This window comes from Salvelinus fontinalis, chromosome 37, assembly GCF_029448725.1.
Source record: "Salvelinus fontinalis isolate EN_2023a chromosome 37, ASM2944872v1, whole genome shotgun sequence".
In the NCBI taxonomy this organism is placed as follows: Eukaryota; Metazoa; Chordata; class Actinopteri; order Salmoniformes; family Salmonidae; genus Salvelinus; species Salvelinus fontinalis.
The window spans coordinates 17,474,608-17,490,599 of record NC_074701.1 but is presented as its reverse complement, the minus strand read 5'-3'; the positions used below and the strand labels follow the sequence as shown (position 1 = coordinate 17,490,599).

The 15,992-nt window shown below is 40.8% G+C and overlaps 2 protein-coding genes across 9 annotated transcripts in view; one reads left to right on the top strand and one right to left on the bottom strand.

The window, feature by feature from the left end:
* LOC129836276 (Golgi-specific brefeldin A-resistance guanine nucleotide exchange factor 1-like) overlaps window positions 1–9,135 on the top strand; it is a 76,806-nt gene extending 67,671 nt beyond the window's left edge. For all 8 annotated transcript variants that reach the window (XM_055902223.1, XM_055902222.1, XM_055902219.1 and 5 more), the window contains 7 exons: window positions 1,336–1,486; window positions 4,214–4,344; window positions 4,655–4,756; window positions 5,006–5,119; window positions 5,592–5,775; window positions 5,978–6,145; window positions 6,257–9,135. In XM_055902223.1, the coding sequence (XP_055758198.1) occupies window positions 1,336–1,486; window positions 4,214–4,344; window positions 4,655–4,756; window positions 5,006–5,119; window positions 5,592–5,775; window positions 5,978–6,145; window positions 6,257–6,531 (1,125 nt within the window). In that variant the 3' untranslated portion in view covers window positions 6,532–9,135. The remainder of the gene's footprint in view (window positions 1–1,335; window positions 1,487–4,213; window positions 4,345–4,654; window positions 4,757–5,005; window positions 5,120–5,591; window positions 5,776–5,977; window positions 6,146–6,256) is intronic.
* A 63-nt stretch (window positions 9,136–9,198) lies between these two features.
* Window positions 9,199–15,189, bottom strand: LOC129836278 (core histone macro-H2A.2-like). Its single transcript, XM_055902224.1, has 9 exons — window positions 14,984–15,189; window positions 12,771–12,962; window positions 12,498–12,604; window positions 11,837–12,031; window positions 11,606–11,716; window positions 11,366–11,465; window positions 11,177–11,266; window positions 10,741–10,915; window positions 9,199–9,786 (listed from the first exon to the last, which is right to left on the bottom strand). The coding sequence occupies exons 2-9, from the start codon at window positions 12,940–12,942 to the stop codon at window positions 9,621–9,623; spliced, it is 1,116 nt and encodes a 371-aa protein (XP_055758199.1). The 5' UTR covers window positions 12,943–12,962; window positions 14,984–15,189; the 3' UTR covers window positions 9,199–9,620.
* Window positions 15,190–15,992: the final 803 nt, after the last annotated feature.

Here is a 15,992-nt window from a genome sequence, read left to right as displayed (position 1 = left end):
AGCTTTTTCTTCCCCTCTCTTGGCACATTATGGTTGTCATGGCAATTAAGCAATGTTGTGGCGGTGTTTAGTCCTCTTCTCCTTGAACTACTATTCTCATTTCCTGAGGTGTGATTAAGAAGTTACATTGTCTGCCATCTCTTTTCAGAACTCATTTGGCACTAATCAGGCATTCATGCTCAGTCGACTAATGCTAATATTCACCTCTTGTATTGCCTATTCACAAATTAACTTTTGGAAAGGCTGAATAGGGAATTCTCAATGCTCATTGCTCTAGCTACTCTAAATGAAATTAAACTTTCAAACCTTGACTAATTAATTGCTTGGATAGGTATATTAGATATTTAGGGCTGTTGTAGGGTTGCAAAGAGCGGGAATATTACCAGTAACTTTAGGAATTTTGGAAACTCAAGACTTTTAGGGAATTTTCATGAAATATAAAAGATTTTCCCCCCCAAAAGAACATGTTTATAATATAAAAATAGAATCATAAGGCTGTAAAACATTATGCTAAATGTAACCCATCAACATAGTTAAAACTGTTGCTGTTTTAATGAGTATGGAAAATCCTTTATTTATTTAAAAAAATATATTTTGGTGTTTTCCATGTCAATATATATTTGTTGTAAATATTTTGGGGTCAAACTGGTGCCGGTTGTGAAAAAAGTCAGTTGGAAGAGCTGCAGAGTTAATTTCAAATTATATCATAAGATGTTTTCTCCAGAACCATATGGGATGTCTACTAGAAACTCATGGAACGGATCAGATGGACACGTATATTAAGAATATTAAATACATTTATAGATTTCCCAAATTTCCTACATGTCTTTGGTAAATTACAGGGAGTTTTGCAACCTTACATCTGTGTAACATAAATGAAATAATTTAGACATGGAAAATTACATTTACATTTAAGTCATTTAGCAGACGCTCTTATCCAGAGCGACTTACAAATTGGAAAGTTCATACATATTCATCCTGGTCCCCCCGTGGGAATTGAACCCTGGTCCCCCCGTGGGAATTGAACCCACAACCCTGGCGTTGCAAGCGCCATGCTCTACCAACTGAGCCACACGGGAAAATACTGTACTATACAATATACCCCTCTTCTCCATCAGCGTTTCAAAATGACATAAATATCAATACTCTTATCACAGATCATTACCTAAATATATTGTCAGTATTAGAATAAAGTACTTAGACATGTAAATGTTATTGAGGAAATGTCTTGCAGCCAATACAGACATTATGTCATACTCATGTTTAGAATCAAGCTGTATTGTGATTAGAATATCTATGACCACATCATAATGACATGAAGTTCCCCTGGCTCAGCTGTTAGACCTGATGCACACGCTGCACACGAGGGCCGCCAGCATCTACAGCTCCTGGGCACAGGAACAGCGCCACCTGGAGGTCGCAGGGAAGAAGATTGAGGCTGACTCCCAGACACTGTGGACCAGCTGCTGGTGCCCACTTCTCCAAGGTCAGAGACTTAAACCCCTAGCTATCTATAAAGCAAATTTGCATTTTGGCACCATTCAACTCTGTGTTTATTAATAGGGGTTAAACACAATTCATAATTGTTTCCTAGTCATTTGAGGAATGTTTTCAATGTCATTGTGCGGACCCAAAGGCACATTTCCTGTTTTCGTGGACAATAAGGTTTTTACATGTTAATGCTTTTTTGCTTATATTGGAACTAATGACTAGTATTTAGAGGAGAGTCATATACACTGAACAAAACTTTACATGTTGCATTTAGATTTTTGTTCACATGTTTCATGAGCTGAAATAAGATTCCAGCAATGTTCCATACGCACAAAAAGCTTATTTCTCTCAAATGTTGTGCACAAATTTGTTTACGTCCCTGTTAGCGAGCATTTCTCCTTTGCCAAGATAATCCATCCACCTGACAGGTGTGGCATATCAAAAAGCTGATTAAATAGCATGATCATTACACAGGTGCACCTTGTGCTGGGGACAAAAAAAATCTGGCGTCAAGTGGAAAGCCTTGCCAGAAGAGTAGAGGCTGTTATAGTAGGAGCTACTGAACATGACCTCTCCTGGTACTACTGAACATGACCTCTCCTGGTACTACTGAACATGCACTGAAAACAATGGGTACAAAAGTATAGTAACATCAGAATAGTAATCAATATATATAAAAACACAGAATCCCAAACATAATGTTCATAAATCTGAGTGTTATCAATGTCAAAGGTGTTCATTCCACAGACTAGAGTGACGTATTTCTTCTTGGCGCGGGGGATTTGAGCTATCGTTATTTTCTTAGGCACAGTCTTTTTCTGTTCGGTCTGTTGGGACAGGAAGGACACTGGGCAATGGGTTTAATCTACTGATGTCCTTTACACTGGTCATTTACCTTGATACTGTTGGACGTCTAAGTTTGAACATTAGTCTTGAATATTAGGCAATTTTTTTTTAGGCACGGAAATACTGTGAAGAGATCCTGAGGCCCATAGTGAGATTCATTTTTCTTAAGATACTTGTGACCAACAGATACATATCTGTATTCCCAGTCATGTGAAATCCATAGATTAGGGCCTAATGAATTTATTTCAATTGACTGATTTTCTCATATGAACTAACTCAGTAAAATATTCGCACGGTCCCCTTGACTTATTACACATTTTCTTGTTACAGCCTGAATTTAAAATGGATTAAATTGAGATTTTTTTGTCAATGGTCTACACACAGTACCGCATAATGTCAAAGTGGAATTCTGTTTTTCGAAATTAGTACAAATGAATAAAAAAATGAAAAGCTGAAATGTCTTGAATCAATAAGTATTCAACCCCTTTATGGCAAGACTAAGTTCAGGAGTAACAATTTGCTTATCAAGTCACACACGATGCATTGACTCACTGTGTGCAATAATAGTGTTAAACATTATTTTGGAATGACTACCTCATCTCTGTACCCCACACATACAATTATCTGTAAGGTCCCCTCAGTCGAGCAGTGAATTTCAAACACAGATTCAACCACAAAGACCAGGGAGGTTTTCTCATGCCTCGCAAAGGGCGGTACCTATTGGTAGATTGGTACAAAGATACAGGCGTCCTTCCAAACTAAGTTGCCGCGGAGGAACGAAACCGCTCGGGGATTTTACCATGAGGCCAATGGTTACTTTAAAACGGTTGCAGAGTTGAATGGTTGGGATAGAAGAAAACTGAGGATAAATCAACATTGTAGTTACTCCACAATACTAACATAATTGACAGAGTAAAAAGAAGGAAGCCTGTACAGAATAAAGATATTACAAAACATGCATCCTGTTTGAAACAAGGCACTAAAGTAAAACTGCAAAAAATAAAATTACATTTATGTCCTGAATATGAAGTGTTATGTTTGGGGCAAATACAACACATTACTGAATACCACTCTCCATATTTTCAAGCATAGTGGTGGCTGCATCATCTAATGGGTATGCTTTTCATCAGCAAGGACTGGGGAGTTTTTCCGGATAAAAAAGAAACGGAATGGAGCTAAGCACAGACAAAATCCTAGAGGAACACCTGGTTCACTCAGCTTTCCATTAGACACTGGGAAATTAATTCACCTTTCAGCAGGACAATAATCTACACTCGGTTTGCTCACTAAGAGACAGTGAATGTTGCTGAGTGGCCGAGTTAGCTGCTTGAAAATCTATGTCAAAACTATAACAAGACCTGAATATGGTTGTCTAGCAATGATCAACAACAAATTTGACAGGGCTGGAAGAATTTTTAAACGAATAATAGGCAAATGATGCACAATCCAGGTGTGGAAAGCTCTTCGAGATTTAAACAGTAAGACTCAGCTGTAATTGCTGCCAAAGGTGATTCTAACATGTATTGACTTGGGGTTGAAAACTTAAGTAATAAAGATTATATTAGTGTTTTAATTTTTCTTTTGTATTTTTTTTAAACAAAAGTTACATTTTTCTTCGACTTTAACACTTGAGTATTTTGTGTGCCAAAAAATGACATCCATTTTAATCCCACTTTGTAATGCAAAAACAAATTGGAAAAATTCAAAGGGTGTGAATACTTTTCTGAAGGCCCTGTAATTCACTGAGATGACCCTTGAGAGAGTGGACTTAGTTGTCTTGTTCTCACTCCACTATATAGCATTCCACTTCACACTCTTGCCGGTCTTAACGCTTTATATCTGACATAAGTATCCATACATTGTGTGAATCCCATAGGGATAGCCTGGCTGTGCTGTGATGCCAGGCGGCAGGTGCGAATGCAGGCCCTGACCTACCTCCAGAGGGCACTGTTGGTTCATGACCTGCAGACACTAGATGCTGTGGAGTGGGAGTCCTGCTTCAACAAGGTGAGAGGAGGATGCTGAACATCTTTTACATTATAGGAGGATTACTGTGAAATGGTGTGTGTGTGTAAGGAGAGTGGTGGGTCATGAGAATGGCTCCTCTGAAATATATAGTAAAATATATGATTCATTAAAAGAGTAGGCACTTGGGGCCAAATCCTGGCTTGCCATGGGCATTTATTTAGAATTTTATGGCAAATATCCCATTGAATACAATGCAGTATTATGCAAAACAGTCTCAAGTTCGAAAATAAGTGGGATTTTTTAAAATCAGTGTTAACTGTATTCTTATTACTGTGTACTGTGTTGCCAGGTCCTGTTCCCTCTGCTGACCAAGCTGCTGGACAATATTAGCCCTGCAGATGTGGGAGGCATGGAGGAGACCAGGATGAGGGCCTGCACCCTGCTGTCAAAGGTCAGAGTTCAGTCAACACACAACAGGCAGCCATTTCAAAGTGTGAAATCTGTTATATGTGTTCAGACCGTAGGGTTGACTTTGGTGTTTTTTGGGGGTTGAGAAATTGACAAAGTTGCTAAATCCGCTGTCTAGCATTCCTTATCCATCTGAAGAGCGATAGTATAATATGCTGTGTCAGGTAGTGCCTGTCCTACACATGTCATATCTGAATATCTCACTGTTTTCTATTGCTTTGTTCTACACCAGGTGTTCCTGCAGCACCTCTCTCCCCTGTTGTCTCTGCCCACCTTCGCTGCCCTGTGGCTCACCATCCTGGACTTCATGGACAAGTACATGCACGCTGGTTCCAGTGACCTACTGGTGAAGATGCCTAATATTGCACAGTATCACATGTCGACTTCAACACCTATTAGCTCAGGTGTTTCTACGCGTAACTGCCAAAATAATGGAAACACTTGAGTAAATGAGGGATACACAGTATATTGAAAGCACAGGTGTGGTTCCTGAGTTAATTAAGCAGTTAACATTCCATACCTTACGGGAGATTCTACACTTGTAGAATCTATGCCTCATTGAAGCTGTTCTGGCTCGTGGTGGCCCAACGTCCTAATTAAGACATTTTATGTTGGTGTTTCCTTTATTTTGGCAGTTACCTATAGCTAGTCTAAAAAGTCCATCACTTTACAACAACGAGTGGTCAAACGCAAAGGAGAGCACACAAGAAAAATAACAGTTCATGTTCATTCCTATTCAGCTCCATTCAGTGTTTTTTCCTTCTGTGTGTGATTGCACGGCTGATGGGCTGGGTTTTCTTTTCACCCCCCGACCCCAGCTGGAAGCCATTCCAGAGTCTCTGAAGAACATGCTGTTGGTGATGGACACAGCAGGAATCTTCCACAGCGTTGACTCCCGTACGGGATACTCTGACCTGTGGGAGATCACCTGGGAACGCATCAACTGCTTCCTGCCTAACCTCCGGGAAGAGCTCTTTAAACAGACAGTCATACCCCAACCAGGTAGAGGACCACAAACTATACCTGCATCTATTAAGGCCTTGTTTTATCCAATATGCTTTGAATATTAACAATATATGAATGTAGGTTAGTTAGAATACACTTCCTACATGTTTTTCATGTGTACTTAACCTTCAGTGTTATTTCTGCTATATAGCTACATAAAGCCAGATCACTGAAATGCAATGGTGCTCTGTGTCCATAGATCCTGCTCCCAGTCCCCCAGTGGAACTTGCCCAGCCGGCTGCCCCCTCCCCCCCAGCCTCGCCACCCCCAGCCCAGTCCCCATCTCCAGTGCCAGCTGCCCCCACAGAGCCAAAGACCTCCAGCAGACCAGCGTCGCCCCAAGATCCCCCACCACCTAGTGCCAATGGTAACCATGTTAACATGGCCAGTCATTTATGAAATCTGGCCAAAGCCAATGATCATTATCAGTTTCATAGCCAACAATAAATAAATGAATCAATGTCCTCTTCTCTTCCAGGAACTGACAGATCATCTCCAGTGCCCCCATCGACTCCCCCCATGCGCACCCCAGTGAAGATGTCCCCCCAGATCTCTACCCCCCTGAGTCACTCACACATGAGTCAGTCCCCCCTCATCCTGCAGCCCCTGGCCTCCCATCTGCAGGTGGGGGGCGTGCCCCCCATGTCCCTCCCCATCATCCTCAACCCCGCCCTCATTGAGGCCAGCTCCCCTGTCCCCCTGCTCCCTGCCCCCAGGCCCACCGACCTTAGTGACACCCCGGAGGTAAAATAGAGCCACCATAGCCCTATGCTTACTCTCACAGGGGGACACTGTCCCCCACCTGTCCCCTAAACAACATAGATTTCCTTAGGCTCTGCACCCCTTCACAGGAGGGGATAGACCAACTCTGACAGAGATACCCTGGCATGCATGGTCACCTCTCAGACAACACTAAACAACCACAGACACATCTAGCTTTGGTCTTATCTAACATCCTGGGGCCTGCTGTCCTTCAATATTCACGTATTCATCAGAAAATACATATTTATGATATACATATACGAGGCTGCATGGATGTTAAGGACAGCACCTATTTGACTCTCTTCGGTCTTTCCCACTTTTCCTACTGAGTCAGTTTCAACTTGAGACCTACAAAGTTAAGTACGTTGTTAGTATGCCTGTGCTTAACATTCATCTAGAGGTCCTGCCAGAAATAAATCATAGTGAATAACTTATTTGGTTTTAGGTGCTGCATGTTGTTTACTGAATAGGATGTACAGAGATTAATTTACCCCAGTCAAAGTATCAGGGCACTGTGTCTTAAAACAAAAGATTGAAATACTAGATATATCATAACTCTTGTATCTGAAGGTCGAAATATAAGTGTACAGTAATATAAAGCATACAGTTTATATATTTCCATTATAAAGTAGTGTCAGAGGTTTTTGAAAATAATTATATTATATGATATCCTGAGATTTCCAAAGAGGGAGAAATTTGCCAACATGTTGTCACAAGCTTGTTCGCAAAAAGTTGATTACAATGCCCAAAATAACAAAAATATGTTTTAAAAGGACAATATGTTTTCTTAAGTCCTCTAAACACTGTTATACCCAAGAGGGACAGAGGTGTGCATGGTTTGCCTTGGAAAGATGGATTTGAGATGCTGCCATTGCTAACAAGGACAGCACCTGGAACATTCCGAATGTGACGACTGGTCTGGCCTGGGCGTGTTCGCTTTTATCGGTCAGGTTAGGGGAGTTTTATAGGAAGGTCTTAATGAGATTATTTAAACGAGTGCAGTATTGACTAGCAGATTGAGCATAGACAGCCATCAGTAAATCTGGGACAAGCTGATATTAAATTCAGTTTTCATTTTCAAGTGATGAGATGAATGGTCCGGATCATCTTTGCAAGTTTTCATTTGGGACTACTTTATCCCACTTGACACTGAAAGTATTCTTGCATGTCCCTGTCTGTACAGTAAGCAGTACAGTAATTTATTGATTGCAGAGGAGTTCAGATATTGGTAGGTTGAAGTTAGAGCCTTGATCTTCTGTCAAATTATACCCAAACCAGACACCTCGCTGCATGTGATGATGGAAGAAGAATGTTTTCAAAAGCATCAACCACTTAGAAGAGGGATGGGCAACTGACGGCGGCCTGTGGCCCCTGTTTGAAAGGCCCTCGGATCACTGCCCCCCGCCACAGTCGGGTTCTCAACTTACTGTTGTGGGTTAGAATGGTAGAATACACAAGGTGCAATTTCAAAATTTGGTTGTGCATCAGCTGTTTTACTATCTCCTGATAGTAAGTCAATTAGCCCATGTCAGCTAAAATGTTTGATTGCCAAGTTAATTTAGCGGCCAGCTACCCAGACTTGTTATCACGGTCAAATTACAGGCTGGGGGGCCCCCATTGATTTTGTTAGTCAGTCTCACTCGGATATCATATTAACAACGGCAAACATTTCTCTCCACCCTATGGCAAAATGTGTAGAATTGCATGAAATGAGTTATAAAAAGATAAATCTTCTCTCCACCCCATGGCAGAAATCTGTAGAATTACAGCAAACGTACTTTAAAATATGTAGAATTGCACTAAATTAACTCAAACTAAAATGATCTCCACTGTCAAGACGGGGGCCACTAAAATGTTTTGCTCGCAATGGGAGGGGGGTTGTTAAGAGCAACTGCATCGCCTCATGATGAGGTAAGATTTTTTGTGGCCCCCACCCCCATCATTTCAGAGCGGTATACTACAAAGCAAGATCAATGACCTGGACAGCTAACTTACCAAAATAACTTTATTCAAAATAGGCATGGTCTAATTAACTCAACAACCAAAAAATGCATATGTAAGTATAGGTTTATTAAATGAATAAAACAGAAAATGAAGTTATCTGGTTGTTTATTAAAGTTAGCTGGCTAACTCGTTGATGCTGCTTTGTAGTAATATCCCTGTGGTGTCTATTTCCAATGCCCAACCTTGTGATTTGCATAACCTTCAGTGCAGTTTATTTCTCGGCCGTTATCAGTTTAAAATTGTAATCTTATTTATTCCGCTAGGAATGGGCTGTTGGGGAATGAATACTCTTGTTGAAGTACAGTTGGGAGCAACTGCTTTCAGGTCAGGTTATATTACTCTCCTAATCCACTGCCTTATGTCAGAGAAATTAGAAACGCATTAGTCTGTCTGTGCACCAACACTATACAATACAATGAAGTGGAGCCCCTCTTTCGCAGGGTTGTTGAGTCTTTTTGTAAGCTGTTCATTTGTTGTACTGCATTGTTAGGTATACCAGGCGCTAATTCTTGAGTGAACAGGAAATTACATGTGTATATATAAATAAAAGGTCATGTACTTTTTACAATGTAATAAATATAATGAAACTGGGTTGCTGTGCTATTCATGGGTAAATGATGGTAAATGATGCATTAATCAAATCAGAACTGGATCTGTGGTGTAAAACATCTGGATTTTTATTTCAAAGCAGAATGAGAAACACTTTTCTTAGTAAACTAACTGTATCAGAAACTACAGAGGGATTCTAGCAGAAAAAAACAACCGTCAAAATTGTCTTTGTACATGGAATGTGAAAACAATATCAGTAAATGAGGGATAAGAATGACAAGCCATGGGATTATTCATTGAGTCTAGTCTAAAAAGAAAGAATGCAATCCTGTAAAAGGAAGACAGTGTAACATAAATGCGTACAGTACTTCACTCACAAACATATATTTTTTTACGCCTTCCAAGGGCTATCCAATGTCAAAAACGCCTACTTACAGCACCTTTTGATCACACTATATCAGCTGCAAAAAACAAAGATCCATCTGAAATACAACTGTTAAAAAAAACACCTCAAATCAAGCATCTCTTCACTTGGCATCCAGCTTGGCCATTTCCTGAAGGTATATTCCGATGCTCTCGCTGTCAAACAGTACAAAGTAAATGTTTTTCAGGGAGGAGGTCGTCGCAGAGACAAAATGGTTGGAGATGGCCTTGAGGATCAGCTGGGCGGCTGTTTGCTTTGGGAATCCATTCCTACAACCAGTAGAGATACACAGACGTGGGCTCAATCTCAATTTGACTTTCTACAATTCCTCACACCTTATCTCCTTTATTGGAGGAGATAGGTTCAAGGTCCTTCCCTCCTTTGACCTTCTTCAATGCATTTTGAGAAGGAAAGATTAAGAGCCCTGGTTCAGAATGTTGAGCTATGTTAATTTAGTCAACAATAACTGACAAAAAATGTCAACAACCAATTTTTCCTGACGAGATGCCATGAAAATGACCATAACTTCTGAGTTTTAATTTTAGTGGATGAAAATTCCACGTCCAATTATAAGCATGCATGCCTTTGCAGAATATTTAATGCAATCCTCTCATTGGCAGAATTAATGTTTTTTTAAGCACAGTCTGATTGAGCTGATCTGCCCAGGTGGTCACTTCAGTCACTCATCAATCTTTTTAACTGGCAGCAAGGACACTTCAATTGTAAGTAACCTAAAGTAGACTTTTTTTTTTTTTTACTCTCACACTATTTGCTGAATATTAGTAGTACAGTAATATTTCTGGCATTGCTGTGGAAAGCTCAGATTCTTCCATTTTTAAGGGAATCACTGTTATTTACCCCCACCCCAAGGTTATGAAGGGGAGATAAAAGCTGAATGCCTAAATTGTTTAACATGTAGCCTGTTGTAAATCATTGCTGGCATTGGTTACAATCTGCCACAATAACAATGTGCCAGCTATATGAGGGGATAGTAGGCCTAGTTGGACAAGACGGACAAGACTATCTCAATGTACACATGGAAGGTGTACAGGTGTACACTAATTATTAAATTCACTGACTAATATGTGACATTGTTCAGAGTTTTAGTCGACTGATAACAAAGAAGGATGAAATTATTAAATTGTGACTAAAAGGTATTTTAGTTGTATCACTGTTTTTATTGTTACTGGTATAGATTTAAAGCTGTAGTTGAGTAGTCTCACCGGCCAGCAGGAAGTGAGGGGAAGGCAACAGACTTGAGTTTCTTCTCCTCTGCAGCAGAGAGGCAGGCCTTGACAGTCTTCTCCAGCTGGTCCTCACACTTCTCTGAGCCCCATTGAGGGATGTTACAGTGGATGACAAAACGAGCTGGCATCCCACTGGCCTGGCTCACCGCAACTACAGGAGGAAGACACGGAAACACACACTGATGTTTCCCTCTTTCTTTGTAGGTTTAAATATACGCATTGACAGTGTACTTGAGGCTAGACAGGTGAGTGAGGGCGAGACTATCATGTGTCAATGATGTTTATTATGTGCATGCTGAATGTGGGTCTTTGGATAAACACATTTGGTAATAACAATTTCATTACCATTGCATGCGAAACTTCTCAAACCTCTCATTCAGCAGATTTTACTCTAGTTTCCAGATCGCCATACCTGATGCTACCTCCAAAGGTCCCTGTGCTTTCCGCAGTTCTTTCACTGCCTCCAAGAAGTCTCGCCCCCCTGCCTTCTCCAGGGCACTGCCTGCAGACGAGCACACAACAGGTAAGAGGGATAATTATAATGGGCCGTGGGCCTTTCACACGTCTAAGAAGAAAAGACCAGCAGGTCTGGCATTCTCACCCACTCCCTCTTTGAGGTCCATCTCTGCATTTGTGGGGTTGATGATTCCCTCCACCTTGATGGTTCCAATTTTGCTAATTTCACTCTCTGTTAGTGAAAGCTGTTTTAGGGGATGTAGAGTTGAAGTTATAACAAAATCACTTAGAAACTTGACTCGTGTCACTTATTTCTGAGGTATCTTTATAAAAGGTGTCATAGAATGACACGTCATTGCTGACATGAGCCTACATTTAATGATACCTTTTGTCCAAGGAACAGGCTTTTCGCTGAGAGGATAGTGAATCCATCACCTGGCCCATCTTCCACTGTTGAGTTAGCTACAACAGCCTCTTTGTCGTTTTCCGTGTTTTTCTTTGAAAAGAATCAATGAAGAACAGAACACACTCATGCTTCTTATAGCATTATAACAAACACATTGACAAATATTGAGATGTTTGCTGTCATTCACGATGCCCAATCATGTGTACTTACCCTCTGCTTTCGGCCTGGTTTGCCTTTGCCTTTTTTGGTGGTAGGTTTCTTGATGCTCTTGACGCGTTCCGCCCTCTTCTCTGGCACAGTCACCTGAGTGTCCACTTTCACTCGGCTGCCCCTCTTCTTGGACAGCAGCTCAGGGTGGATGCGAGGCAGGACCCCTCCGTTTGATATGGTCACCCCTCTGAGAAGCTGAGAGGCCACAGAACAGGTGAATCAGTTGACTATTCCGTCTCATTGGTCAATTTCTTCCCTCTGAGAAATACTAGGCAAGTGGTAAAAATCCTGCTAAAATGATAAAGATCATTGTCTAAGTGTAATTATTTCATCATTATTTGATCCCCACTTATTTGAATACAGGCGGAATGTCCCCACTGTCTAAAAAAAGGTTAACCACGAAGCCGTGGCAGTTCATGCCTGATGAAATCCTACCTGGTACAGATGCCATTTGGCGTCAACTGCACCTTCCTGAACACTTAGACAAAGGGACTACCTTCATCATAAAGTTTTATGGATCCCTATTGGGCACTAATATACTGTAATATAATATGGTGTAACGATTGTGCAAGTGAAGTGGAACAACATGAAAAATGTACTCTTGAGGTTTTTTATTTATTTATTTTTTTAAATGTCAATTTCAAGGGGAATAATACTGTACCTGGTTGAGCTCCTCATCGTTGGCGACAGCCAGTTTAATGTGCCGAGGAGTTATTCTGCCTTTTTTGTTGTCCCTTGCTGCATTCCCTGCCAACTCCAAAATCTCAGCTAAACAAGAAATGGTCATTAGAAAAATGTTCTGCCACCGTTTACCAATAAAATATACATTTTCATATTTTACATAATCCTGTAATTAATACACAAGTGAATTTATGAACATTGTTTTTGTGTTTGACGACATTGGTGTGTGTTTTCCCTCAGGCGAGATACCAACCTGCCAGGTACTCTATGACGGCTGCCATGTAGACGGGTGCCCCCATGCCGATGCGGTACTTGTGCGTCCCTGTGCGTAGATACCTCATCATCCTCCCCACAGGAAAGATGACCCCTGCTCTGGCGGAGCGGGACAGTTTGGTGCTCTTCTTCTTTCCTCCTCGGGCTGACATCTTGTCTCAGCTATGTCTACCTGGGGAGGACAGCAGTCCATATTACCATGGTTAGTGTTCAGGATGGAGATTGCAACTACATTCAATTGGTTATTTGTACTATACATGCAACAATGAACCAATTGAAATACACTAGACCCTATTGTGCAAAACTGTTTTTATAATGCCCACATGCCAAAAGGAATTGAGTAAAGACTACATTTACTCCAGTGGAGGCTGGTGGGAGGAGCTATAGCAGGACAGGTTCACCGTAATGGCTGAAAGGAAATTAATGGAACGGTATCAAACAAATGGAAGACGTTTGACTCTGTTCCTTTAATTCCATTCCAGCCATTACAATGAGCCCGTACTCCTATAGCTACTCCACCAGCCTCCACTGATTTACTCCTGCAGAAGCCTATAATTGTGCCATTTTGAAGCTTCTATGCATTGAAATGGTAAGGGTTTGTGGTGGGAGCAGAATGACTAGAGGCATGTGTTTTTGACAGGTAGCAGAATCAAGATATGAAGTCTGGGTGTGAAAAGTAAACCAACCAACGTGTCCGCAGGCTATATGACTTATCATTCTTTAAACTGATAAAACATGCATAAACACTTGAAGAACAAAGATTGAGATGTACAGAAGAGGTCTATCAGGGGCATCATATTGTCCTCATGTAGGCAAGAAAATACCTATACCTTGACTTTGGAAAGTTGATAAGAACAGAGAATGAATAAAACAAGCAAAGCACACTAGATTAGCATATTATTCCAAAATATGAAGGAATAAAAGGCCTACCACATTTAAAAGCCCAGTGCAGTCAAAAACGTGATTTACCTGTGTTTGATATATTTCTACACTGAGGTTGAATAATACTGTGAAAATTATAATGCAAGAGCCGTTTGAAAAGACCGTGGGGGGAGAAGAGTTTTGGCCTTCCATGGTGACATCACTACCCGGCAAATTAGTTAAGCCAATAAGAAAGAGTTCCAAACCTCTCTGCCAATAACGAGCTGATTTTCAGGTTTCCCGTCCCCTCTCAAATCACTCCCAGACCTTCCTAGCAAAATTCTTGCTTGAAAAATTGCTCTTTGCTAAGTTTTTTTTTATTTTAATTTTATTATTTTTTCATTACATTTGAATTGAAAACAATCACACTATAGTACTTAATTGTTACCCAAAAATGAATTGATATTGAGATAAAAACGGCTGCATTGGAACTTTTAAGAATTCAATTAAATTGCCAAATACGAAGCATTGTTCAGAGGAATTGTAAAGTTGTGCATTAGTATTAGTTTGATTTTCAAGATGGGAAGGTTACTTTGCCAGAGGTTGTAAACAAACTCAATAATACTGGTACAGAAGAGGTCCGCGGTGGCCTGCAGTAGAGTCCCAGATTTAGAAATCCCATTTGCAATCTGAGAACCGATATATTATTTCGGATAGCTAGGCCCTATTGCATTGAATGCATTACATTTTCTTGTGCATCTTGAATGCGTTTTGTATCCTCGATTGCTCCCATGAAAGGGCAAAATAAAAGATCAGGGAAAAGATCGTGACACCTACTGTAACCTACAATACTCGACGTATGTCATTTAATTCATGTTTTTCGTCAAACGAGACGTTTAAAATTTGATCCTAACCGACATAACAAGACAATGTACAAATCGCCATGAATATAGGACAAATTAAATACATGTGTATACATAGACGCTCTATTCTGCAGGAATAAAAATTCACATGCTGGTAGGCCTACGTGTATTTTTCGGATAGGGTACGCGTATTGAAAAAGCATTATGGACACCTATCTAATCAAGGGCCTCGCTTCAGTTGGTCGCCTGTCCACTATAAATACGCGGCTGTTCTCAAATAGAAAGGTCTGGGACATCGGGCCGTAACCTTTCTTTGTAATTATGTTGCTCACATGCTACAGCGCAACCCCCATTTTGTTTTCATTGCATTGGATGTGTAATCTCATCAGACATGGAAAGAAATTCTTTCGGAGACGCAACTCGCCACAAAACGAAATAAGCCGGATATGCGTGAGCGTGAAATTTGTACCTGTTTGTCGTCCTTTACACGAATAAATGCAGACCTGAGTTTCCCTTTCACAAATCCCCGAGGAATTGCTATGTTTTTTTTTTCTTCGCTGTCCTTATGCGTATCCTGTTCCTAAAAAAAAACTACAGCCACAACCACCGTACATTCATAGGAGGCTGGCTCAACGCTACTACTGATGCTGCAAAGTGGAAAAAAAATCCTTCCAGGGGAAAATAGAATGAAACGCCCCCTTAACATGGCTTCCAGGGGAGAAGAATGTTGGTTAAAATGAACGCGATGTGCTTAAATATATGACAGGATTTGGCTTTGTATACCTATAGATACCTATAGATACGTTTGGGCTATATGTACAACATAAATTGTGGATGAATACATAGACACTCCAGCCCATCCTAGTGTAAAGGCTACTGTGTAGTAGACCAAGAAATATGCATCATGGTTGCCCACCTTCATTGTGTAAATTCTGCACAGCAGGCAAAAAAACCCTCAGGAGTATACTGTAGAGGCCGACACTAGCCACCCCCTCCACAGGTCTACCTGCCATGAGCATCGCAGTGCAATGGCATACATTTATTTTCCCCATGTCCAAAACTGAACGTTTCCACAGATCCTTTTTACCATATTATATGAGGCTTTTTAACACAAACACTTGTTTATTTATTGATATTCCGCTTTTAGTGTCTGTGTGTCCTTGTTGTGTTTTTGTGGTGTATTTATTAGCAATGTGTTTTGGCTGGTGCAATCAAATCTCCCCATGGGGATTAATAAAGTACTATATCTAAATATTGGCCATTTGGTTATTCTGTGTAATCCCATGTTGCCATAATGTTCCCATCTCAACTTGTTGCCATCTCAACTTGTTGCCACCATGTTGCCATCTCAACTAACATCAAGGCGGTGACCCGTTCCTGTAGGTTCATGCTCTACAACATTCGCAGAGTACGACCCTGCCTCACACAGGAAGCGGTGCAGGTCCTAATCTAGGCACTTGTTATCTCCCGTCTGGATT

Excerpts from the sequence above, each read along its gene's own strand:
- LOC129836278 (XM_055902224.1), bottom strand. The coding sequence starts at position 12,942 with ATGTCAGCCCGAGGAGGAAAGAAGAAGAGCACCAAACTGTCCCGCTCC. Across the intron at positions 12,032-12,497 it reads ACGATGAGGAGCTCAACCAG|CTTCTCAGAGGGGTGACCAT; the intron begins GTACAGTATTAT and ends GTGGCCTCTCAG. Across the intron at positions 11,717-11,836 it reads AACCAGGCCGAAAGCAGAGG|AAAAACACGGAAAACGACAA; the intron begins GTAAGTACACAT and ends TTCTTTTCAAAG.